Below are 27,526 nucleotides of genomic sequence, written 5' to 3'. Positions count from 1 at the left end.
TTTGGTAGTTAAAAATAGCCAAGTATGCTAAAATGCTGGAATCCTTGAAGCAGTTCATCTGTCCTGGAGAGGGAAATTGTGGGTGTATATATGTGTGGGATCTCAAAGTGTGACTTTAATAATCTCAGCTTCACTGGAAGTTGAATATTTATTATTTTTAATGTATTTTTTTTCAGTTCAGGAGAATTAAGATTGTTTTATGTGTCTGCATTGATGATATCAGTGGGTTGGTTATAAAGAATTTTAATTTTGATAAAAGAAATTTTGTAGTTTACTCTTAACACCTGTGCCCTTTCTGTTATTAAATAATATTTTCATAAAATGTGAACAAAATATTTGAAGAATGAAAATTAAAAATATGAAGTATAACTGAATGGTAAATAAACGTAGGATGTGCAGTTTCTCTGTAATTAGTAAATTAAAAACTCAAGTTGCCTTTCTAATTTTCCCATTTTCCACCGTACTCACATTCCTAAAAGGCTTTTTAATTGCTGTTTTATTTTTTAGCAATCCTTCAGTTCTTTGAGCTCCTTCTTTACTCTTCCAAGCTCCTCTTGGTGTTAGTCTGGCCATTGAGACTAGGGATGAGTTAAGTGTATTGGACCTTTAAGTTTTAAGTAGTGTTTGCTATGTCATTTCCTAATGGCATGAACTTGGACAAATCAAAGTCACTTACTATCTAAGCCTTAGTTTATATTTTAAAATGAAGAGTACTTCTTCATGCCCTCTTCAGAATTACTTGGGGATGAGACAGTATATGCAATAGTGTTTTAGAAATATTGTTACCTTCGTAGACATATCCTTTGAGTAATTAAAGACTTTGTTTCTTATTAGTTTTTCTTAACCCTCATCAAGTTATATGTATGTACTTTTTCTTATTTTGACTATAAATTTAATGTATGCTTGTAAAAAGTAGAGAAAATATAGAAAACTTGAAAAGAAATCTGAACATTGTGTTTTCCTGTATTTATGTTTTTAGGGGAAATTTACTTTTGAGACTGAGTTCCCTGAGTGTAAGGATAGTTAGTGTCATATTTATTTTTGGATTTTTCTGTTCTGTTCTTTGTATGCATTAGGCCAAAAAAAAAAAAAAAAAAAAATCAATGCTTGTTAAGTGAATGGGAACTTCCTTAGGTTGTCTGTCTGTCTGTCTTTCTTTCTTTCTTTCTTTCTCTCTCTCTCTCTCTCTCTCTCTCTCTCTCTTTTTCTTTTTGTTTTATGGTATAAGTTTTGGGTGTACAGCTTTATAATTGACATCTTGTATACACTACAAAGTGATCACCACCACAAGTCTTGTTACCATTCATCACCATACAATTGACCCCCTTTACCCATTTTGTTTACCCCCCACCCCTCACCCCCTTCCCTTCTGGTAACTACTGGTCTGCGTTTGTTTTATTTTGTTCATTTGGGTTTTTTTAGATTCCACATATGAGTGAAATCATAGGGTATTTCTCTTTCTCTTTCTGACTTATTTCACTTAGCACAATATCCTCAAAGTCCATCCATGTTACTGCAGATGGCAAAATTTCGTTCATTTTTATAACTGGGTGGTATTCCGTTGTATATACACTATCTTCTTTATCCTAACTATTCATCTGTTGATAAACACTTAGGTTGTTTCCATGTCTTGGCTATTACAAATAATGCTGCAGTTAGCTTAGGGTTGTAAATATTTTTTCAAATTGGTGTTTTCATATTCTTCAGATCAATACTCAGAGGTGGAATATCTGTCTCATATTGTAGTTCTATTCTTAGTTTTTTGAGGAATCTCCATACTGTTTTCCATAGTGGCTGCATCACTTTACAATCTCATCAACAGTGTGCGACGGTTCCCTTTTCTCCACATCTTCTCCAGCATTTGTTACTTTTCTTTGGTAATTCTAGTATGTATTAGGTGAAATCTCATTGTGGTTTTGATTTGTATTTCCTTAATTATTAGTGATGTTGAACTCTTTTCATGTATTATCTGTCTTTGGAGAAATGTCTCTTCAGATCTTCTGCCCATTTTTTAAATCAAATTTTTGGGTTTTTGTTGTTGTTGAGTTGTATGATTTCTTTATATATTTTGAATATTAACCGCATATTAGATATGTGGTCTGCAGATATCTTCTCCCATTCAGTACGTTTTCTTCTCTGTGCAGAAGCTGTTTGGTTTGATGTAGTCTCCTTTATTTTTGTTTCTCTTTCCCTTGCCTTTGGAGTCAGATACGTATAAAGATGTCACTGAAACCGTGTTAAAAGGCTTACTGCCTATGTTTTCTTCTAGGAATTTTATGGTTTCAGGTCTTACGTTCAAGTTTTTAATGGATTTCAAGGTAATTTCTGTGTGCGGTATAAGACAGTGGTCTAGTTTCATTCTTTTGCATGTTGCCATCCAGTTTTCCCAACACCATTTATTGAAGAGCCTGTCCTTTCTCCATCATATGTTCTTCCTCCTTTGTCAAAGGTTAATTGTCCATATATGTATTGGTTTATTTCTGGACTTTCCTTTTTATTGATCTGTGTGTCTGTTTTTGTACGAATACCATACTGTTTTGATTTTTATAGCTTTGTGGTGTAGTTTGAAATCTGGGAGGATGATCCCTCCAGCTTTGTTCTTCTTAAAATTGCTTTGACTATTTGTTACCTTTTGTGGTTCCATACAGAGTTTACAGTTATTTGTTACAGTTCTGTGAAGTATGCCATTGGAATTTTGATGGGTATTGCATTGGATCTGCAGATTGCTTGGGTAGTATGGACATTTTAACAATATTAACTCTTCTAATCCATAAGTAGGGAATATCTTTCCATTTATTTGTATCTTCTTCAGTTTCTTTCATGAATATCTTACAGTTTCCAGTGTGCAGGTCTTTCACCTCCTTGGTTAAATTGATTCCTAGGTATTTTATTCTTTTTGATGCAGTTGTAAATGGGATTATTTTCTTAATTTCTTTAGTCTGTGTGTATTTCTGTCTCTTTTTCTTAGAGAGAGAGAGAGAGAGAGAGAGAGAATGGGGAACAGAGACAGAGAGAGAAGGGGAGAGAGGGAAAGAGGGAGAACGGAGGGAGGGAGAGAGAGAGAAAAATTTTAACAGTTCTATGCTCAGCGCAGAGCCCAACGTGAGGCTTGATCCCACGACCGTGGGATCATGACCTGAGCCAAAATCAAGTGTCAGATGCTCAACCTACTAAGCCACCCAGGCGCCCCTGTGTGCATTTCTTAAAGTCAAAAAAGCGTGGTGAAATTTTACTGGGCATTTAAAGAGAGAAAGGAAGACATCTGACTAGCAGAAATAATAGTGGGTGCGTATTTTAAGCTGATATTTTTCTACTGGCTAAAATAACAAAGGAAAACATGATACAATCATTCATAATATTCTCTGGCAGAAGTTAGGAAATGAGTTAAAACTGTTGGATATGGAACCATTGGACAATTTCATATCAAAGTAGATTGATATTTATTTAGCAAGAACAACGTATAAAATTTAAAGACTTTTTTTTAATATTTGGAAATTGTAACAACTTTCTTTTTCCTTTTTTTAATTTTTTGTTAAACAGGATGGCTTAAATTCCTTGGTCCTTGATTTGGATTTTCCTGCTTTGAGGAAAAACAAGAATATAGATAATTTCTTAAATAGATGTGAGTAACCTTCATATTTGATCCTATAACTATACTTTTGATAAGAGATTTATGTGTGATTAACATTATAGTCTATAAACTATTTAGTTTGCTAGTTGGTTCACTTAAATGCTGCATTCTTTATTTTTAAAGAAAAACTGCAGATCTAGTTGCAGTATGTTAAAGTTCAAGGTTTTATATAAATTACTCAGACTAAGTTTAGCACAGGTTATTTATGGCAGTTCAAAGAGAACTTTTAAATTAATGCCAACAATTTTAAGACTTAGATTTACACTGCTTAGGAGACTTAATGAGCCTTATGTTTGTATGAATGTAGACATGTCGGTCTAGGTAATGAAAGATAATGCGATAACAATTATTGTCATCTATGCAGTAACTTAATATTTGCCAGCATTGATGTTGGAGTGAAGGTGTAGATGAGGTTGAATTCTAAGAATAAATTCTCAAGATAATCTAATACACACTTTATATCATCGTAGTAAGCTTTTTAAGTTGGAATTGTTAGAGACTGGGCTATTTTCATGATTAAACAATCTTGTCTTTAGATACTATATCTACAATATGTGATTACTACTTCCCAAAGAAGTAGACTATGGAAATTTATTACTAAGATTAGCCTTGCAAGTAATTTCATAGCAGCTCTCGGCCGTGATTCAGAATGCACTGCTAGGACGCGTGGATCCTCATTGTTCAGCTGTCATCTTGTCAAGCAACAGAATAGCTTAATTCTTACTTTTTGGTTGTCAGTACTGTTTGTTTTATATGTGTTAATAAACCATGGAATTTTGGTTCTTTCATGTAAAGTTAATATGTATCTTAGCTTTTTAAATAGCAACCTTTGAAAACTGACAGATTTAGCTAAAAACTAATCCCAGTTTCTTGAAATGAAAATTTGTTTACAAATATGGTGATTATTGTAAAGTATTGTTTATAAATGTAATCTTTTTTATTGCAGATGAGAAAATTGTGAAAAAAATCAGAGGTCTACAGATGAAGGCAGAAGACTATGATGTTGTAAAAGTGATTGGGAGAGGTGCTTTTGGTGAAGTGCAGCTGGTAAGAAAGTATTTGTTTTCTTCTTTTATATTATTTTTAAAGACAGGGTTTTGTGAAATACTACCAACAGCCCCTGAGTCGATGTTATTTTTCTGCCCAGCCATGCCAGAATTAGTTTTGTGAGCTTGGTCAAATCATTCCATCTCCGAAAACCCTCAGTGTCTTCGCCTGTAAAAGGAGGTAATTGTAAACTGATACCCCACGTTTCTTGTAACTCTGAAACACTGAGATTTAGAATCAGGCCAGTGTGGTTTCATACATGACCTTTTCAGCAGTTAATATTCCCCAAGAACTATTGTGTTTTTATTTAATATGTTCAGATTAATAACATTTATTCTTCCTTAACAGATTTTATTTAGATAATATGAGAAACATTGTAGTAACTGAAAGACATAATAATAACTGAAAGTACATATGAAATTTATCTGTGCAGATGAAAGTGGTACCAACTGGAAATATAAATGTTTGTAATAAATGTCATTTGTATTAATGAGGAACTGTAACAATACTCCTGTTTTTGTCACTCGAATACGAAATTCCACTTTTTGTCCTTACAGATTATTGTCTTTGATTAAATTATGGGGTCAAATTCTGTCTTTTGCTCAGTAGTGTTCTTCTGTTTTTTGATGGAGCATGAGAAAAACACTGATCACTGTGTGTTAGCATAATTTCTTTAGGAACAAGTCACTTTTGCTTCTCTTTCATTCCTTCTTTTTTTGATAGGTTTATTGAACTTGTAGATCAGGGTAGTGTAATAGGTGTGATATATATCTATAAGATATTTGAAAAAGTCTGTTATGCTTAAAGAGGATATGGAGAAATGTCAATGAATAAGCATATGGAAAGACAGTTTTATAATTTAATAGACAGCTAATTTAATAGCTGTATCCTAAGGAGACTGAGGAAGGCATGAATTGTACCTTGGACAGAGATCCCCAGGGACAGATTTTAGAGTTCTCTCTTCTCCTATTCACCACTTTATTAATAAGGCATTTATTGTATGGGGGCAGTGGTGACGCGGTGAATAATTTTGCAAATGAGTTAAAACTGAAGTATGAGGATGATTTCAGATGATAAGCCAAAATCCAGAAATCATTAGTTGGGAAGGCCATTGGCCAATAAAAGTGAAATTTAACCAGAATAAAGAACTGTACTTAGATGTGAAGAACTCAAGAAATAGATTGCTTAACAGTAATTATAAATTAAAGAACAATTTTCCTTTAATGTAAACCAAGCAAGAGTCGTTGGTGATGTGGCTGTCCAAAATAGTAGAGGAAGTTTGGATCGCTTTGATATAGGTGTTGTGTTCTCTCTTTTGAGATGATTGGGCCATAATGGAATACTCATTCTCTGTGCACTGTTGCCCTGTCTTAAAAGGCATGTTGGTAGAGGGTACTCAAGGGATGGAACGCTCAGGGACTTGAAATGATGCCATCTGAGGTGTGGTTGAAGGGATTGAGACGTTAATTTGGAGTAGATTTGAGGAGTGGGCTGCCTTGGAAGGTAATGTGCTTTTTGTTTGTTTTGTTTTGAGTCTCTGAAAGTGGTGTAACTTCGGCTGGTAGAGTGCGCTTGGAGGGGGGAGCGGGGGCGGGGGGAGGGTCAGAGATTAGATTACGTGGTAGTTGAGTTGTGACAGGTCCTGCAAGATAGTGGAAAATACAAAGTAGTTGAATCTTATCTCTGCCTTGGCCTAACTCAAAGATTATAGTGAGTACAGACAAGTTTCTCAATCTCTCTGAGTTCCAAACTATAGAATACAGATGATAATACCTGTGTCATGGGTTTGTTATAGGGGATTAAGTGAATTAAAAATAAATAAGCCTGGGGAGCCTGGGGGGGCTCAGTTGGTTACGTGTCAGACTTTGGCTCTGACACTCACCACTTGTGAGTTCGAGCCCCGCGTCGGGCTCTGTGCTGACAGTTCAGAGCCTGGAGCCTGCTTCAGATTCTGTGTCTCCCTCTTTCTTTGCCCCTCCCCAGCTCATACTCGATCTCTCTCTTTCTCCCTCCCTCCCTCTCTCTTTCTCCCTCCCTCTCTCTTTCTCCCTCCCTCTCTCTTTCTCCCTCCCTCTCTCTCTCTTTCTCTCTCTCTTCCTCCCTCTCTCCTTTCCTCCCTCCCTCCCTCTCTCCTTCTCCCTCTTTCTCTCTCAAAATAAATACACACTAAATAAAATTAAAAAAAAATAAGCCTAGTTATAGTGTTCCCTGTTAGCCACTATTAAAATTATTGCCTATTTGATACATAAATTCATAATACAAGTATTTGAAATAAATACATTGTTTCTTCATAATCAGGATTCAGTGTAGATAAGAGAGAATAGAATTTGGAATTCTGTTTTTGAAGGAAATGTGACAGTTTTTGGCTTGTCATGTTTTTGTGGCAGGGTAGTCATTGTTCTGTGTTAGGTTAGTTTGATAATTCAAATTCAATACGTTCAAGAAAGAAAAGGAAAAGAAGAGGGTTTTATTTTTGTTGTTAACTTTCCATTCCAAATTTTATTTTCTATAAAACAAATTCACATGTTTTTAAAAATGAGAAACACTTTAACATTCCATTAATCTGCTGACCTGACCTAAGAACTTGGAGCATGTTTGTTTTGGCGTTAGCTCTTTGTTCTGTTACCTTTGGCAGGGAGTCTTGAAAAGAAGGATAAGATTCAAAATGAAAAGTCCAAGTGCTTCTTCCATCGTCTTTTAAAGTTGATTTGCATGTGTTAGATAAATTAGTTTGACAGCTGTGTAGGCAGTATTCCACATTTGGCACATCTTTATGATTATGTTTTTCTAGTCATCCAAAGAAAGTTTTACACTAGTAGGTGCAGATTTGTCTTACGGAATACTTTTTTTGGTCAGGTTAAAAATGTATTACCACAGAGGGCCCACTAGTCCGTTTCTACAAAGAAAATTCTCGTTGTAAAAGTAACTTTAGTGTGCCACAGCAACTATACTGTAGTATTTAGGAGCTAGAGTCAGACCGCTTACACTTGACTTCTGACTTGCTGACTAGCTGTCCGTGCAGACACTTAATCACTGCAGACACCGTGCAGTTACTTAATCACTCTCTGCCTCAGTTTCTTATCTGCTAAATGAAGATAACAGTAACATTTAAACCCCATAGCATTAGTGGAAGAAATAGATGTAATTAAATTTGGAACAGTTTCTTAGAATATAGTAAGTGCTTAGTAAATATTAGCAGTTAATTGCCACACATGAAATGGTTCATGTATCCTTCCATCAATGAAGTATTTAATCAGGATCTGTTTTGCTTCAGGAGCTTTGCTAGCTTCTAAAGATGCGATAACATAGCCTCAATCTTTCTAAAAGTGGTACTTCTGTGGAAGAGATAGGAATTTTACTTTAAATAAGTGAAGTATTTTCAAATTATGATAAATACGATGAAGGAAAAGATCTGGATGTCATGAGAGAGAATAACGGAGGGATGTGCTTAATTCAGGTGGGGTTGTTAGGAAAGACCTCACTGTGAGAAAATGACATTTGAGTTAGATGTAAAGAAGTTAGGCACATGAAGAAGAGGGACTGGGGTGGGAGTCAAAATACAGAGGGAATAGCATGTAAGAATGCCATGAGTCAAGAAAGTACAGGGGTGCCTGGGTGGCTCAGTTGGTTAAGTATCTGACTCTTGAGTTTGGCTCAAGTCGTGATCTCATGGTTCGAACCCTACGTCGGGCTCTGAGCTGACAGTGTGGAACCTGCTTGGGATTCTCTCTCTTCCTCCTCCCCCTCCTCCCTCGCTCACACACACTCTCTCAAAATAAATAAACTTTAATTAAAAAAAAAAAGAGGAGGTGCTCAGTCATTTAATTTATTTGAGCCTAATTTTCTTCACCTGAAAAAGGCATTTATTTATAGATTGAAAAGTTCTATAATTCTAGGTGGGCAGAATTGGTTTAGCTTATTATCTTTTTTCTCCCATCTACAGAGGTGATGTATATTTATGTTTTTATATCATGAAAAGTCTGTAACATGGGTGATCTTACCTGATACCACTATTTTTAGATTCTACTGTTTAGGTCATTTATCACATCTCATTTTTATGGAAAATAATAATATTCTGTATATTAGGTTGATTAAGAGCAATACTTCGGAAGAATAGTCAGAGTCAACTACTTTTGTTTCTATTCTATCATGTATAGATTTTCTGTCATCAAAGCTTTAATTTCCTTATCTCGGAGTAGCAGTAATAATAGAACATACAAGAAATTTTTTGAGGACTAAATTAAGCTCTACATGTGTGGTACTTACCAGGGGTCTGGCACATTGTAGGTATTAAGTAAATACTGTCTGTTGTCACTTTTGCCAGTTTCTAAGGATTTATAAATTTAAATGTTTTAATCTTTTAAACTATTTTTTAATGTTTATTTTGGAGGGGGGTGGAGAGAGAGAGAGAGAGCAAGAGTGAGCATGCATGAGCTAGTGGGGGTGGTAGTGGTAGTGGCAGAGAGAGAGGGGGTGGGGGAGGGAGGGAGGGAGACCGAGAACCTGAAGCAGGCTCCGTGCTATCAGCGCAGAGCCCCACTCGGTGCTCAAACTTATGAATTGTGAGATCATGACCTGAGCCGAAGTCGTATGCTTAACCGACTGAGCCGCCCAGGTGCCCCTAAATGTTTTAATGGTAAATGAATAATCCGAAGTGTTGCTCTAAATTTTATATGTATTTATGTGTGTTGGTTTGCTAGAGCCACTGTAACAAAAAGCACCTACTGTGACTTAACCAACAAAACTTAATTTTCTCACGGTCTGGAGGCTACAAGTTCAACATCAGGGTGTTGGCAGGTTTGGTTTCTCCCGAGGCGCCTCTCCTTGGCGTGTGGATGGCGCTGCCTTGTTGTGTCCTCACATTGTCTTTCCTCTGTGCTTGCTTGTGCCTCCTGTGTCACTGTGTGTCCTAATTGCCTGTTCTTAGAAGGACACCAGTCAGATTGGATTAGGACCCACCCTAATAGCCTCTGTTAACTTACTTGCCTCTCTATAGGCTCTGTCTCCAAATACAGTCACATGCTGAGGTGCTAGAGGTTGGCTTTCAAAATATGGGGGGTCAGAAGGAGACAGCACACAGTTCATCCCATAATAGCATGTGTATGTGTGTTGGGATGAACGTTGCAGTGAAATTACCTTTTTGAACAGGTATGCATGCTTATTTCTTTGTTTACAGTTACATAGGACATAATCTACTTTTCTCTGAAAAAGAAAGGTATGAATTCTAGTCTGGCAAATGTCTTCTTAAGGTACATATTTAGTCTTCATCTCTGGTAATAGAATATACATTGTTCTTTAGTATTCCTTTGTTAATTGATTAGTAAATGTTTATTTAATGTCAGGTAACCGTTATAAGCTTTGGCAATACGTCGTATAGGTCAACTACTCAGACAAGGCACCTGCATTCATGGAGCTTTTATTTTGAGCTGGCCACTATTATAGTGTCAAAAAGAAATAGTGGCCTAGCTTCTAAAAGAGAGTTCTAAGTTAACCTTCTTAAATGTAATGCGTGTATCTTAGGAATTGCCTATTTATGATTCTTTATTGGGGAAATGTATAAAAAGTTTTCCTGTTCAATAGTGGAAATACGTTTAGCATTAAAAAAAAAATCTTATATGTTTATTTATTTTCGAGAGAGAGAGCGTGAGTGGGGGAGGGACAGAGAGAGAGGGAGACACAGAATCCCAAGCAGGCTCCAGGCTCCTGGCTCCCAAGGTGTCAGCCCAGCGCCTGATGTGGCACTCGAACCCATGAATTGCGACCTCATGACCTGAGCTGAACTTGGCCGTTCAACCAACTGAGTGACCCAGGCGCCCTTAGCATTTTTGTTTTTGAAGTTGTATCTTATTTTGGAGTTTGGGGCCACATGTTTAGTTGGGTTTGTGATGTTGCCTACTCACTTTTCTTAAGAAAAGTATTCATTAAATTTTTCCTGTGGTTTTATTTAAAACTACACAACTAATATATGAATGCATTCTTGCTCTCAAAGGTCTAAATTGCTTAGAATTGGGTAGAATAAAATGTGAAAATCTCCTTTTATCATGTCTTCTCTTTATTTCATTTTCAAACATAAATGTAACTAGCCTCTTGGTATTCTTTTAGTGCTTTGATAGTTGGAAACATTGGGAACTGATACAAAACTAGGACCAAATTATTTTCAGTGGGTATTTATATTTTATTGTAATTGTTTTCATTCTAGAAAAGTTAAAACCTTTCCCTATTGAGTTATAAAAATTGCATCAATGCCGATTATTCTTCCTTAAAAATAAAAATTCTTTTATTTATGTGACAAATACGTTTCTAGTAGAAGTGAGATAGCATTATGCTTTTTAAAATCACTGATTGTCCCACTACTGAGAGATAACTACTTTTATTACTTTGATGTATGGCTTTCTCACTTCTGTTTCTTCTAAAGATTTGTGTAATGTATGAGTGTCTTATATGTGTGTTAAGGAATCATATACATGGCTTTGTAATTTGTGGTTTTTTAATGTAATATTAAATAATAACACACACTTTTATAGCAGTTACATTCCAGGCAGGCTTCTAAGCAACTTCTGTAGAGTAACCAGTCTTCCTTCACAACACTCCTTCAGATAGATGTTGTTACTATCATGCCCATTTGGCAGAGAGGGAAATTCAGACAGGATGGATAACCTGCTAAAGTTCACATGACTACTAAGTGGCTGAACTGAGACTCGAACCTAGGTAGAGGACTCCAGAGTCTGTTTTCTTTGTCGGATGGTCGTAATCATTTTTCTGTGCCAGAAATAGAGACTTTGTGTAACCTTATTGGTTGCACGGTGTTTTCTCTTACTCAATCTCTCACTAGTATTCTGCTCTCCTTTCTTGAAATACCACTTCTTCCGGTGTTCCTGGCTCTTCCGAAGTTTCCTTAGTGGTTCATTCTCCACCTGACTTGTAAATATCGTAGTTCCAAAGACCAGGCTCTTGTTTCTTTGATCTGCATTCTCTCCTGAGGTGCGTTCATCCTATTCCTGTGACTTTAAATATAGTCCATATGATGTCAAGGCTCAGATTCATAGCTGCTCTTCAGAATTTTCTTGTTTGCTGTCCACTCCTATCCGTGGTGGCTTATTTGATATCTCCATTAAGACGTGTCACATGTAAGGGACGCCTGGGTGGCTCAGTCGGTTGGGCATCCGACTTCGGCTCATGATCTCAGTCGTTCGTGGGCTCGAGCCCGCATCGGGCTGTGATGACAGCTCGGAGCCTGGAGCCTGTTTCGGATTCTGTGTCTCCCTCTTCTCTGCCCCGCCCCCTCTTGCTCTGTCTCTGTCTCTCAAAAATGAATAAACGTTAAAAAATAAAAATAAAAAAAGATGTGTCACATCTGAAACATGTAAAATTAGAATGCTTGATTCCCTAACTTTTCCACAAAGTTGTAACCCATCTTAATTAATGACTCCACTATTAATCCAATTGCTCAAGCCAAAAATTGGAAGTCATTGATTTCTCTTTTCTTCATTTTAAGAAATTTAACTTGTTAGTGAGTCCTACTCATAACGTTTCTCCAGCCTAATTTTTTTGGTTCACTGTCATCACTGTCATCCAAGACACCCTTTGATTTCTAGTCAGGTATGAGTATCTCCTTAGTATTTTCTTTGGTTTTCCACTGCTGTAATAATGTTTCCCCATTGTACGGTTGATTTTTGGATTGGCAAGTGCCGATGGAGAAACTATCAAGACCGTGCTTATTAAATCTGTAATTCATGCTGTTCAGGCTCAGCTGGACCCACATTACTATTTGACTGACTGTTTTTTCCCCATTCTTCATATTCTTGTATTTTCATGTATCACTCCTATCTTAACCCCCATTTTGGATATGGGTATAGTAGAATCAGGGGCTTTTCTAACATGTTTTCTGTTTTCTTTCTGAGATACATAAAAGGTGGGAAATACGGATCTGATTTGCCTAATATAAACTGCTGTTAATTTGATCTTTTTAAAATGTATTTATTGTATCTCTCATTTGCGTTTCATGGCTCCCTTAACTACTAAAGGAAGCATGAAGACTTCATCCTGGCCTTCTTGGCCCTTTTTTAAGATGTCACTAATTTTGTTTTTGAAATCTTATTTTCCATTATGCTATTCATCCTGGGCATGCTACTCATTTCAGAGCATGCTCCTTATTTTCTTGTCTCTTTCTTCAATCATGTTTCACTGTCTTTCTCTGTGTTCATTTTGAAAGAAAACTTTTTCCTGTTCTCCTTCTTCCTACCCTTTATCTGAGTGTGATATTTCCTGTGCATCTTTTAATTCCATAAATTTATGTAATTTACCATATTATGCCTTGTGCTGTAGTTTATATGTTTGTTTCTTTGAATCCTTTTATGTGTTGTTTTGAGAGTAGGAATCGTATCTTTCAGATACTTTCGGCATTCCCATCTGGGGCTCATAGCCACTTATATGAAAATAGTTTGCCTATAATCTGGAGAGATTACGTTTAGTCAAGTACACAGTTTAAGAAGAATGTGTGTAGAACAGCAAGGAAAAAGGGAGAGCCCTCACCATGTGGCCATTTGTCAGTTCGGCTGTAGACATTGGTAAGCAATATGTGTGTGCAGCCAGATCATATTTGTGATTGGATTTTTCTTGTCTTTTTGTATCCTGTACAACACAGAACCTGAAACATAGAAAGTGTTTATTGAAGTGAATTAATTGTGATCTTTCATGATCCCTGGGCCGAGAGGCTTCCTGGGATCCAGTGTGCTTCAGGGATACAGATGGTCAGTGACGGGACTCAAGGCAGATGTGAGATGAGGATCTTCTTTTTTTCCCTTCCCACTGGCTTGCTTTTAATTTAATTGGTTTAAACTAAGCTTTTAAAGTAGAATCAACCAGAAGGAAAGAGTATAAGGGAAATGATTTTCTAACACTTGTCATGTTAACTCAAATTTTTACTTCCTTTTTTGGAGTGAATTTGCTGGTTACAAGGTTATTTCTGAGTTGGCAAGAATTATCTCCTTCCCTCCATGTTTTTGTGATTCCTGTATTCCCTCATTCAGTCTTGGCTGCCACAACCAGACCAGACAAAAGCATGAAGACGCTCTTTTTGCATTTTTAGTGGAAACCTTAGCAACACAAACTAACTGCTCCAGGTCTGTCAAACTGGATTGTCTTATTAAAATAATCTAGTGTAATTTTTGATACATAGATTTTTAAAGTTTATTATTTACTTTGAGGGAGAGAGAATCCCAGGCAAGCTTTGCACTGTCTGTACAGAGCCTGATGTGGGGCTTGAACCCATGTACTGCGAGATCATGACCTTCGCCAAAACCAAGAGTTGAACACTTAACTGACTGAGCCACCCAGGAGCCCCAGTTGTAATTTTTTTATATTAAAAATCAATTTGTGGGGCACCTGAGTGGCTCAGTCGGTTAAGCGACCGACTTCAGCTCAGGTCATGATCTCGCGGTTTGTGAGTTCGAGCCCCACATCAGGCTCTGTGCCGACAGCTCAGAGTCCGGAGCTGCTTCAGATTCTGCGTCTCCCTATCTCTCTACCCCTCCCTTGCTCATGTTCTGTCTCTCTCTGTCTCTCAATAACAAATAAACGCTAAAAAAAAAAAAAAAAAAAAATCAATTTGAAAACCTCAAATGAGGCATTTTGTTAAGAATGACTTTTGAGGGGCACCTGGGTGGCTCAGTTGGTTAAGCGTCTGACTTCAGCTCAGGTCATGATCTCACGGTTCGTGGGTCCGAGACCCATGTTGGGCTCTGTACTGACAGCCTGGAGCCTGCTTCAGATTCTGTGTCTCCCTCTCTCTTTCTACCTCTCCCCCACTTATGCTCTGTCTCTCAAAAATGAATAAACATAAAACAAATTTTAAAAACAACAAAACAGAATGACTTTTGAAAGTTTTTGTCGCAAATGTTCCATGAGATCTAGGTCCATTTCAGGATTTTCCAAACATGTCTTGTCTCTAGTACATTTAGGAACGTTTCATCTACCTAAAAGTTTTTTTTTTAAGAAGTACATATTTGCTGTAGAAGATACAAATAAGCAAATATAAGAGTATAGAAGTCACCTAGAATTCTATCAGTTGAGATAAAACCAGTGTTCACTCTTTCACCTGTTTTTAGTGTGTTTTATATTATATAGAGAGAGAAAGGGGGGGAAGTGCATGAGAGCGAGAATCATTTAGATAGTGCTTTTGTACTTGTGTACTTTTGAAATTAAAAATGAGGAATATAAACATCATTTCTCTAACAAATAGAAACATTGGAATAAGAGCAACTTTTTTGTCTGTCAGGTAAAGGTTCATAATAGAGTGAACATGGTAGTGTTAGCTAACATTTTTATAGAGTATATTCTATGTGCTAATAAGTATTTCCGTTCATAATCTCATTTTGTCTTTGCAACAGTTCCGTGAGGTTCTTACGTAGATGAAGTCATTGAAACTTAGAGGGGTTAAGTAAGTTGGCCACATAGTTCACAAATAGTTAGGATTTTTGCAAAGGTTTGTTGACATCTAAATCCATGCTTTTAAGCAGTACTCTGTACAGTGTGGTAATGAATGGCTACTATATCTGACTGTTTATCCATCCATATTGAATAGAGAAGGAACAAAGGGGAGTGTACAGAGATGCTGAGGGAGATTATAATAGAATCTTTCAGAAAGAGACATCCTCAGAAGGAAGATCAGTGGAAAGCAGCTTTCCTAAAGTAACAGCGCTTTATTGTAGTTCGCTGTCATACTAGTGCTAATGAATTTTCAAAGTATGAGATAGCTGTTTGGCATGAATACAACTATTGCCTCTTAATGTTTGTTCTATAGATCAAGTCAAAGGCTACAAGCCGGTGGTTCCTGACTCTTGTGTTACGAGCCAGTGAAGTGTTCTATCACAGTAATTTAAATGAAACTCAGGCCTCATTAACTAGAGCATCTAAGCAAAATAGTTTTTATTTATTAAAAATTTTATAGCTTTCAGGGATAGCCTGGGTGGCTCAGTCGGTTGAGCGGCCGACTTCGGCTCAGGTCGTGATCTCGCAGTTTGTGAGTTCGAGCCCCGCACTGGGCTCTGCTGACAGCTCAGAGCCTGGAGCCTGCTTCGGATTCTCAGTTTCCCTCTTTCTCTGCCCCTCCCCCACTCCTGCCCTGTCTCTCTCTCTCCCTCTGTCAAAAATAAACAAACACTTAAAAATTTTTTGAAAATGTGAAGCTTTCATATAGAAATAGATATAATTTTGTTGAGTTTGCTGAATTGCGTATTCAGCATTTTGCCAACCACCAGGCAGCCCCGCAAATGAAAGTTTATACTCTGACTAAAGGAGTTTATGAAGCAGACACGTAACTAGATTGTTGTAAGTGCTGTGGAAGCACAGAGAGGGAATAGTTTTCATAAAGAATCGGCGAAAGTAAAGTGAATAAGTCTGTTTCTCATCTTCAGAGAATTATACCTATGTCGTATAAATTTTTGTGTATTTGAATGAATGGTCTTTTGTTCCTGGTTTGTTTTGGTTCAGTATAAAACATTAAAAATATTTAACTATTTTCTATCAGCTGACAAAGAGGTTTTAGTTTCTGGTCATAGCTTTGCTTTACAAAATTTTTAAAACTCTTGTCACGGTACGAGTCCAGCATAAGTAATACCATGGTATAAAGCGATTGCGTGACCCTTAATGTTTAATGGATTACTTTTTCTAATGAAGTTAGGAAGCATTCAAAATCTGATTTGTTCTTAGAATAAATGAAGATTTGAAGAGTGACATAAATATAGAAGGAGTACCTTAGCAATCTCTTTCTAATAATCTTTTATTTTATTTTTTAAATGTTAATTTGCCTATTTTTGAGAGACAGCGAGTGTGGGAGGGTCAGAGAGAGAGAGAGGGAGAGAGAGAATCCCAAGCAGGCTCCACACTGTCAGCTCAGAGCCCAACATGTGGGGCTCGATCCCACCAAATGCGGGATCATGACCTGAGCCCAAATCAAGAGTTGGACGCTTCACCGATTAAGCCACCCAGGTTGCCCACGCTCCTCTAATAATATTGTAAACATTTTTTTTTAAAGCAACATTTAACGGCGTTGTTGGAATTTGCTTTGAGATAGTTTGCTAATCTGATACAAATCAATTAAAAATCTGGTCTATCTGCTGTGGGAGGGATTTCTGGTTTTTTCAGACGAGGATCCTTTGTGCCCTAATCCCCTGCCCACCACCCATGTTTTCATATCGCTTTCACATGTGTTTATTTTCAGCATTCTATAAATGTCCTAACACTCTCAAAAAGAAGGAATTGTGTTTCCAGTTTAGTAATTTAATATAGAAGATAGATATAATGTGTGGCCCTCATCGTAAATTTGACCCTTTGCATATAGGATTCTTTTTATGTAAAATTAAAATATGTCAAGATTCTTCAAATTTTAAAATATTTTAAAATGAGAAGTGATGTAACTTAATACAAAAACCTTTGTAATCGTGACTTTTGATTAAGCAGTGTTCATTCTGGGGTGAATTTCTTTATATCCACAGTGATATTTTGTTTGCTTATTATATCGAATATTGAGAGGGGATGTTAAAATTTCCGACCTAAGTTATGGATTTGTCTGTTTCTTTCTTTAGTTCCGTCAGTTTTTGGTTCCTGAATTTTAAAGCTTATTTATTAGATGCATACATATTTAGAATTTTTATGCCTTTCTGGTGAATTATACTCCTTTTATCTGAATTCTTCCCCATTTTTTTCTTTGAAAGTCTTTAATAATAGAATAATAGTATGATCTGTTCACCTTTCTCTCATAAAATTATTTTTGTGTTTTTAAAAAATCTATAGGTTCGTCATAAGGCATCACAGAAGGTTTATGCTATGAAGCTTCTTAGTAAGTTTGAAATGATAAAAAGATCAGATTCTGCTTTTTTCTGGGAAGAGAGAGATATTATGGCCTTTGCCAACAGTCCCTGGGTGGTTCAGGTAAGCCTACAAACTTTTCTAAATTTATTTCCTTTTTTTGTAAGTGCTTAATATCCAGGAGATGTGATTTTGTATGTTGAAAGTCCTGTATCTCATTCCTATAGTAACAGTGCTGTCATTTTTAATAAGATCTGATTCGATATGCTTGTTTAATGTTCCTAAATAGTATGTCATATAGACATGACGTGTAATTCTTAAATTGGTGTGTGAAATCAAGTATTATTTGCAACTTTTTAGAAATTCCTTTATGAACAATTAGATCGGTTACCAGTGTGCCGTTATTCCCTGCCTACACTTTCTCACGATTTACATAATAGGAACAAGAACCAGCCTGTCTCAAAAAAACCCGAAACTTCCTACAATAAAAATCTTGAAAATCCTCCCAGAGTCCTTTATATATTACCTACTGTGTACGACAGCATTGTGCTTCCTGAGTCAGCCTCTTGTTTGTGAAGTGAGGAATTTATAATTGTATTTTGCCTCCTTTTCAATTTAATCCCTTATTAGCTTTGCTTCTCTAAAGATGTTTTTATATTAATATCTAATTCTGCAACCATTTTGAACGAGTATCACGAGTAAGATTAGGTATGTACGAATGCATGTTCAGAATGCTTGCTAAATGATTTGGGAGTTTGATACCTTGCTTGTGGAAGGCAATTTGCGGGTAAAAAATTTTGCCACATGAATGACGATGTCATTTAAAAGCTCATTACTATTGCTTTTTTAACGGTGTTGAGCTTCAGTGCTTTCTCTCCACTTAATTTCTGTTATTGTAGCTAGTGAATAGAAATTCTTATATGTGTGCCTAAAACTAAAATTTTTGTAGCAAATCGTATATCATAATAATTTACTTAAGGAATGATGGTAATAAATTATTCCACTGTTAGCTTTAAATTGCTTTCATAGTAACAGAATCATTGCCGTTTCTAGTTCTGATCTTTAATTTTGCTAAGCGGACCCTTATAAAATGTTCATTGAGATAAAGAGTTAATGGGTCTGTGGACGCCAGTCAGTAGTGAAACATTGTACAATTGAAAAAGTAACATAAGTCTGGCTTTCATTTGTTTATCTCTACGATGAAGGATATTCCATGCACCATTATATGTTTGAAATGTGTGATTTTGTGTGAAAACTTGTAAAAATGACTGACTTATTTCTGTTTATTGATTTAATTTTATTATTCAGTGATTTTCAATATATTTACAGAGTTTCAGTACATTTATAGAACATTTTTGTATCTCAGAAAGAAACCCTGAAACAATTGGCAGTTTTTCCCCAATCCACCCTGACTCTTAACTCCTGGCAACCACTAATCTGCTTTCTAGGTCTGTGATTTGCCTATTTTGGGTGTTTCGTATAAATGAGATTATACAGTATGTGGTCTTTTGTGATATCTTCTTTCACTTAGCTTAATGTTTTTAATGTTCATTCATGAATAGCATGTGTCAGCCCTCCGTTTCTTTTTATGGCTGAATAATCATCAATTGTGTGGATATCCCACATTTTATTCACTCATCAGTTAATGGACACTTTGGTTGTTTTTACTTTTTGTCTGTTGTGAATAGTGCTGTTACGAGCTCTTTCATGTGGATTTTGGTACATATGTTCACACATTTCTGTTAGGAACCCACCTTGCAGTAAAATGAATGGGTCATAGCATATACTGTAATCGATTTTAGCAGATTATTTCCCACATCTCAGTGCTTATTTTTTCATGACTATTCAATATTTAATTGTATGAAGGTCCCCATACTTTGTTACTATACTCTTGTTGGAAAGGGCTTTAAGAATTTTTCTTATATAAATTATGATACACCGTATATTTTTGGCCCATCTCTATTTCTTAATATGTATTCTTAGTGTGATTTGAATTTAATAGAGGAATATTGGCGTATTGTAAAAAACTTACTCCTTTGCTGATATAGAAGACTTTTTAATGCCATCTCTTATGTACAGTTTACTGTGTTCTTTGCCTGTTTTTCTAATGTCCATATGTTTATGGTGAACACTTCCTTATTTTTCTTTATAGTTTTATACAACTAAGTAGGTATGTACCCTTAAATACTTCAGTTTACTTTTAGCTTTTTGAAATTTAAGTTTAGGTATCTCTTTTAAAGTTTCTCAATCTAGGGTTTCCCTCCTCTTCTTTTGTGTCATCAGTTTATTTGTGGAAGAAACCTGGATTTTGCTGCTTTTGTCTTTGTGTAGTTTAACTTTGTAAGTTGGTAATTGGATATAGAGGATCAGAATCAGGTATGATTTTGGAGAGGGTGGCAGGGCAACTTCATGGGTAGTGTTTTTTTTTTTCTGTTAGGCTAATGTCTGGTTTCTCTCTGTTATTTTACCAGCTACATGTGCTTAATGCCTACGTCCGTTAATTTATTAAGGATTTCAGAATGGTGGTGCTCCAATTCAGTCATGCCTTTTTTTTACCCTCCTAGTCGTTCTTTTTTTACTATATTGACTGGAATAGTTCTATAAAGAAAAATATTCCCCCATTTACTATTTGCTTACCTAGTAGTATAATTTCTGGGTAGAGAAGGACAGGAAGGACAGGATAAATCCTTTATTTTTTTCCTTACATTTACCAGTTTTCAAAATAAAGGATTAGTTTCCTTTTATTCTCTAAAGGTGAACAATTTTGGGGGTGATGTATCAGTTTGAACTCAGTCTTAAAACCTGTTTGATGTTTCAGTCCTTTGAATATCTTTTTGATGCTCAAAGTTTGACACCTTTGGCAAATGATATCCTGTTCAGGTTGGTTCCTGAGTCCTTTTCCATCCCTTTCCATCCCTTTCCATCCCTTTCCATCCCTTTCCATCCCTTTCCATCCCTTTCCATCCCTTTCCATCCCTTTCCATCCCTTTCCATCTCTTCCCTTCCCCTTCCCCTTCCCCTTCCCCTTCCCCTTCCCCTTCCCCTTCCCCCCTCCCCTCCCCTCCTCTCCTCTTCCCTCCCCCCTCCCCTCCCCTCCCCTCTTCTTTCCTTTCCTTTCTTTTATTAAAAAAAAATTCTTTTTTAGTGTTTATTTTTGAGAGAGATACAGAGATAGAGCACAAGTCGGGAAGGGCAGAGAGAGAGAGGGAGACAAAGAATCCAAAGTAGGCTCCAGCCTCTGAGCTGTCCAGCATAGACCGCAATGTGGGGCTCAAACTGAAGAACCGCAAAATCACGACCTGAGCTCAAGTTAGACGTGCAACCGACTGAGCCACCCAGACACCCCAGTTCCTGAGTCCTTTTGCTGTAAACTTAGCCGTCTTTGATAGCTTGCTATCTGATATTGTGGGAAGTTCCAGACCAATCTTGTACATTTTCTGTCCTTGATGTGGAATTAATCATGCTTATACCTCCATCTTTTAATACATGGATGAACATTTCTTTAGACTCGATCCCTGGCATTGGATTTGCTAGGTCATATGGTGTGCACATTTGACACTTTGATAGATGGTGCCAAATTACTGTGTAAAAAAAGGTTTGTATGAGTTTATATTACTCTGATTATTTAACATTTTTATTTCACTGCGTTTTAGCCAGTACTGGAAATTGTAGTTATTTAAAATTTGTATTAGTCATATCCTCAAGAAAAAGAGATGTTATTGTGTTAAGCTGCATTTCCTTGGTTAATTATGAGGTTCAGGATATTCCATATGCTTGTTAGTAATTTGTATTCCTTTATCGCTTATCCCATTTTTCTGTGTCGTTTCGCTGTTTTAAAATCGATTTATGGGGTGCCTGGGTGGCTCAGTTGGTTAAGTGTTAAGCACCCGACTTTGTCTCAGGTCATGATCTCGTGGTTCATGGGTTCGAGCCCCGTGTTGAGCTCTGTGCTGACAGCTCGGAGCCTGGAGCCTGCTTCGGATTCTGTCTTCTTCTCTCTCTCTCTGCCCTTCCCCCACTCATACTCTGTCTCTGTCTGTCTCAAAAATAAAATAAAAAAAACGTTAAAAAAAAATAAAAGTGATTTATTAGAATGGTAATGGACCCTGTGTAATGATTCTTTGTTATATATGTTGGAAATATATTCTCTTGGACTATTACTTGTCTGTTGCTTATTGAATCTTTAAACATAAATGTAGTCACATCTATGCATTCTGTATTTTGATTTTTGCTGGGGAATACCTTCCCCATCCTTAATTTATAAAAATATTCCTTTATACTTTCTTTAAATTTTTATATTTGATTTTATTAAAAAATTTATTTTTACTGTTTATTTATTTTTGCGAGGGAGAGAGAAAGAGTACAAGTGGGAGAAGGGCAGAGAGAGAGGGGGACCCAGAGTCTGAAGCAGGCTCCAGGCTCTGAGCTGTCAGCAGAGAGCCCAGCACGAGGCTCGGACCCACCAACTGTGAGATCATGACCTGAGCTGAAGTCGGAAGCTTAACCAGCTGAGCCACCCAGACGCCCCTAACTTTTTATATTTTAATTTTGAGAGGAGTGGGAATCTATTTCTGAGTCACCGGGAATTTATTTTGTTTTATGTGTGAGATTTTCACAAATGGGCAGCCACGCCCAATACCATTTGTAGAAATGCCTTTTTTCCCATGAAATAAATGAAATGTCCTTTATATCATTGACTAAATTACCATATACACATGAATTTCTTTTGACTCTGTTCTGTTATTTTGGTTTGTTATTTGTTCCTGCACTAAAATCACATTGTTGTATCTGGTAGGGCACGTCTTCTCATTGATTTCCTTTTATAATATTTTTGTGGCAGTTCTTAATCATTTTTTTCTATGAAGTTAGAATTAGCCTTTCGTTCTGTTAAAAAAATACACTACAGTTATTTCTTGCATTGCTTTAATTGATAGATATTTTTGGTTCTTTGGATTATTTTGGAATATTAAGCCCTCCCATAACAGGATAGTATATCTCTCTGTATACAGTTTGGTTTTCAGTAAACTGTTTGCCATCAGATATGTTCAGAAGAAACTCAGGCATAAGAAAATTGGTTTTTAAAAATGTAGACGTTATAAAGTGCCAAAAAAATAACATTGGTTCAGTCTTTCAGTATAGTGTTGAATTAGTAGAAATTTTTATCCTTATCTTTTTTATTATTTTAAACTTAATGATTAAGTCTGATGTTTGTTGAAGCTTTCTGAGTAAGCTAGTAAAGGATTTGGTCTATTTGTGCTTAGCTTACCAAGTACTTTTTAATCAGGAATAATGTTGAAGTATTTAAAAACGTTTTCTTTAGCTGCTTTCAAGATTTTTTTTTGTTTAATCTGTTACTATAGTACACTAAATTTTTTTTCAAGGTAATATAAAATGTAAAGAAAATGCCACTTGCTATAATTTTGTATTCTGAATAGAGTACTGAATTTGATTTACTAATATTTTAAGGAATTGTTTGTCTGTGTGTATAAGTGACATTTGACCTTTGATTTAATTCAAAGTTTTTTTTTTAATGGGTGATGGGCATTGAGGAGGGCAGGATGAGCACTGGTTGTTGTATGTAAGCCAGTTTGACAATAAATTATATTCATAGAAATAAACAAAAAAAACACATGGGCTTTCTTGATTGGTTTTTGTATCATGGTGAGACTACCCTAATAAACAGTTGAGGAACATACCACTTTTTTCTGAGCTTTGGTACAGTTTATATAAAATAGAAACTCTTCATTCCCTGAGGCTGAATTGAACTTACTTGCAAATCTTTTTTTTTTTTTTTTTAATGTTTATTTTTGAGTGGTGGGGGAGGGGCAGGGAGAGAGGGAGACACGGAATCTGAAGCAGGCTCCAGGCTCTGAGCTGTCAGCACAGAGCCTGATGTGGGGCTTGAACTCACTGACTGCGAGATCATGACCTGAGCTGAAGTTGGACACTTAATGGACTGAGTCACCCAGGTGCCCCTTGCTTGCAAATCTTTAAGCAAAAATTTTCAGTATATTTAATGACAAATATTTTAGCTTTTAAAATTTATTATGATAAATTTCGAATGTACCCCAAAGTAGAAAGAAGGTATATTGAATCCCTGTGTACTGTTCAGTCAGCCTCAACAGTTACCAACCATGGCCAGTCTTACCATGGTTCAGTCACACCAGAAATTGGCAATTTTTTTTTTTTTTTTGTAAAGGGGCAGTTAGTACATATTTTAAACTTTGTGGCCCAAGATGGCCACAAATCAAAGATTTTACGTTGATAGTTTATATAATGAGAAAACACATTTGTACACATTGTTGATGAAATTCAAAATGTGATAAAAAGTACAATTTTTTAAAATACAAGTCTGTTAAGGAGAAGAGTGAATTTATTTTCTGGGGCAATAACATTTTGTTGAATTGGGGTTCACAGTCAATGTTTGTAGATGTTCTATTAATGCTAATGTGTAATAAGATATTTTACATATTTTATTAGAAAATACCTTTTCACACAGGTAGGTACTGCCAGATACTATTATCCAACAGCATATGGTTTATTTTTTATTTATTAATAGGATTTATTTTTAAAAAGTTTTACATTTATAGAAAAACTTGAGGAGATGGTAGAGAGCTCTCATAATACCACCACCCTCCCACCCCGTAATGTCTCCTCTATTAACATCATAGTTTTGTACATTTGTTACAAATAATGAACCAGTATTGATACATTATATTAACCGAAGTCCATAATTGATTCAGATTTTCTTCATTTTTACCTGTGCTCTTTTTCTGTTCCAGGATCCCATCCAAGATAGTACGTTACTACATTTAGTTATCGTATCTTCTTAGGCTCCTCTTGGCTATGGGAATTTCTCAGACTTCCTTGTTTTTGATGACCATTACAACTTTAAGGATTACTTATCAGTTAATACCGTAGGATATGTGTATAGTCTTCTATTAGAATTTGATGTTTTTCTCATTATTTAGATTCAGGTTATGAGTTTTTAGGGAAAGACTACAGAGGTAAAGTGCCATTTTCATCACTTGTTACGAGTATATACCAATACCTTATTTATGACTTGATGTTGACCTCGAGCAGAGTATTCTGATTGAGCATATTTATCACTTGGAAGATGTTTATAGAATTCTGTTGAATTCTTATCTTGATATTTACATTGTAACAATGTCATCACACTGCAGGTTAGTTACTTCCAACTGCAGATTGGGTAGAAGCTTCTCAATTACAGAGTTTAAATGGATTTTGAAACATGAAACAGCAAAAAGAAAAAAAAAATCCTGTTGGAACTGTGAGACTGTAGTTTGAGCTCAGAAAATACATCCCTTGCAAATTTGTGCACTTGAGTGGAGAGCTCACTTCTTGTTTTGATTTTGACAGCAATGGGAAGTATAAAAAGGGGCTTGGTGTTAGCTGTCATCAAAAGTTTAAGTTTTGTAGATAAGCCCTATTTTACCTTGTCATTTTAGGTTGTATTAATTACGAAACATTATTAAGGCTGCAGCTAAGGCTAATTTCCATGCTATTGAGTGTTCAGTAATAGTAGTTGAGGATGGTCTTGATGAGAAAAATTTCAGTTTCAGCTCTAAGCTCAGATCATTGCAGTAAAACTTTACCAGTGCTAAGCCGTTGATTGAACTGCTGTATGGAAAGTGAGTCAGGATACACATCTTCTATTTCTGACAAAAACAGATGAAGATGGTTAAGTCCACAAAGAGCAAATAACAACCATTAATAGTGTTCATTTATGACATGAGATTCAAATGTATTTTCCACTGAGTTCTTATATAAGATCAGTATTACAGAGACTGACTCCAGACTTAAATGTCATACATTTTCACAAGCTTTGTAAATTTGTCCAGTGAAAACCTTTTCTGCTCCACATATATTTTTACCACCATCTTTTGTTAACACACCTACTTCAGTTTGTACTGAATTAGTGTTTTCTCAGCTCCTTCGAAAATATTTTTGCCTGTAGTTGACCTATGCAGACTGTTTATAGAGGCTAATTCTTTACTTCATATTTGGCACTTACTCCTCCAATAAATGGTAATAACTGCATAGTGTCAGCAACATCTGTTGACTCACCAAGAGCTGAGAAAAACCACTCAAAATCATTTACCTTGTTTTTTAACTGACTACTGATATTGCCCCCAGTGTCCTCAACTCCTTGAGCAACTGTTGTTGAAAGACTGATAGCGTCGAGTTGATTTCCGCTGGACACATTTCTTCTGCTGATGCAATGGAACACAACTTAATTAATTCGCTGTTGGTAAATGGCTTTTCTTGCTTGCCTGATAAGCCATCTGGAAGCATTCTTTGGTTTTGGTCTTACATATGTTTAGAAAATTTTAACATTTTTCCATAGCTAATTTTAATCTTTTAATTTTGAAGTACTAAAAAATTACAAGAATTCTTGAAAGACTTTTTGCTCTCCTACCCAATCTTTTCTCCCTTTCTTCTGAGAGAGCGCTTGCTGTCCTAAAACTCGGATGTTTTTTCTGTACTCAACCCTCCTTTCCTTCTTCCCAACTAGATCTTTTATCATCCTTTTTATTTTTCTCATGTGATTTTTGACTAATTCAGGTTTTTATTTACCTCTTGTCAGTTTATATTTTCTGTGACGGTATCCGTCTTCTTTTCCACTTTTGTATTGAATAGAGTATATGTACATTTTTTAGTCTTAACATGTTTTTTTTTGTTTTATTTACAAAATAACACCCTTACTTTGTTTTTTTTTTTTTTTTGTAAGTATTTACTGCTTTAAAAAAATTCCATAGCTCCAGTTTTCTTTAGATGTATATTGTTCTTTTCTAGTTTCTTTATCTGCCTAATTTTTATTGTCCTTACTTTACAGTGCAGAGACCTGTGTGATTATTGGATAGTGAAAGGATAAGGAGAAATACCTATAAATGCATTTGAAGTTATAAATTTCCTTTTGAGTCCTGCTTTAATTTTGTCATACTTTAAAATATTTTTTTTTTTGTCTTAAAAATTTTTTTCTTCATGTTTATTTTTGGGAGAAAGAGCACAAGCAGGGGGAGGGAGGGAGACATAGAATCTGAAGCAGGCTCCAGGCTCCGAGCTGTCAGAACAGAGCCTGATGTGGGATTCGAACCCAGGAACTGTGAGCCAAAGTTGTACGCTTAACCGGCTAAACCACCCAGGTGCCCCATGTCATACTTTAAAAAAAAAAAAAAAAAAAAAAAAAGATTTTATTTGTGACATACACCGAGAAATATATAAAACAAACAACAGGATTTATCACAAAGCAACACCCAAGTATTTACTACTCAGGTCAAAAAATAAACATTGCCAGAATTCCAGAAGTTCTCTTGCACTCTTTCCTAATCACTACCTCCGTGTGTTCCCCCGAAAATAACCACTCTTCTGACTTTATTAGTAATCATTTCCTTGCTTTTCCTTCTCGTGTATCACCTAAACAAGCACCCATGATCTTTAGTTTTCCTGTTTTTTGAACTTTATATAAGTGAAATCGCTGAATACCTCTTTTGTATCTAGCTTTTTTGTTCAGCATTATGTTGGAAAGAGTTATCTAATCTAGATTGCTACAGTTTATTAATTTCATTGCTGTGTTTTATTCCATTGCATGTATGTATCATAATTTATTGGTATATTTCAACATTTTATTTGTTACAAGTAGTGTAAATGTTTCTTCTTTTTAATTTCTTTTTTTTAATCTTTATTTATTTTTGAGAGAGAGACAGAGTGTGAGCAGGGGAGGAGCTGAGGGGAGGGAGACACGGAATCAGAAGCAGGCTCCAAGCTCTGAGCTGTCAGCACAGAGCCCGACGCGGGGCCTGAACTCACGAACCGTGAGATCATGACCTGACCCGAAGTCGGACGCTTAACCAACTGAGCCACCCAGGTGCCCTGTAAATGTTCTTGTACTTAATTCTGCTGCGTTTATTCCTAGGAGTGGCGTTTTGGGGTACCTGTAGTCTATCTTAGTAGGTGGTAATAGCTTTTTTTTTCAATGTGGTTATAGAGGTTTAGTTTCTAAGTTCCCTTTGTCCTTGC

The 27,526-nt window shown here is 36.1% G+C and overlaps 1 protein-coding gene across 5 annotated transcripts in view; it reads left to right on the top strand.

The window, feature by feature from the left end:
- The window catches only part of ROCK2 (Rho associated coiled-coil containing protein kinase 2), a 136,949-nt gene that overhangs the window by 53,333 nt on the left and 56,090 nt on the right, over positions 1–27,526 (top strand). For 4 of the 5 annotated variants that reach the window (XM_078444980.2, XM_078444977.2, XM_078444978.2 and 1 more), the window contains exons 2-4: positions 3,541–3,622; positions 4,578–4,678; positions 17,471–17,608. In XM_078444980.2, the coding sequence (XP_078301106.2) occupies positions 3,541–3,622; positions 4,578–4,678; positions 17,471–17,608 (321 nt within the window). Of the gene's footprint in view, positions 1–3,540; positions 3,623–4,577; positions 4,679–13,237; positions 13,454–17,470; positions 17,609–27,526 lie in introns of those variants that run through there. The other variant, XM_081795157.1, reaches the window with a different exon arrangement.

Source organism: Panthera onca, chromosome A3, assembly GCF_046562875.1.
Source record: "Panthera onca isolate mPanOnc1 chromosome A3, mPanOnc1 haplotype 2, whole genome shotgun sequence".
NCBI classification, from domain to species: Eukaryota; Metazoa; Chordata; class Mammalia; order Carnivora; family Felidae; genus Panthera; species Panthera onca.
The sequence above is the reverse complement of the archived record's forward strand: the minus strand, read 5'-3'. Positions and strand labels throughout refer to the sequence as shown.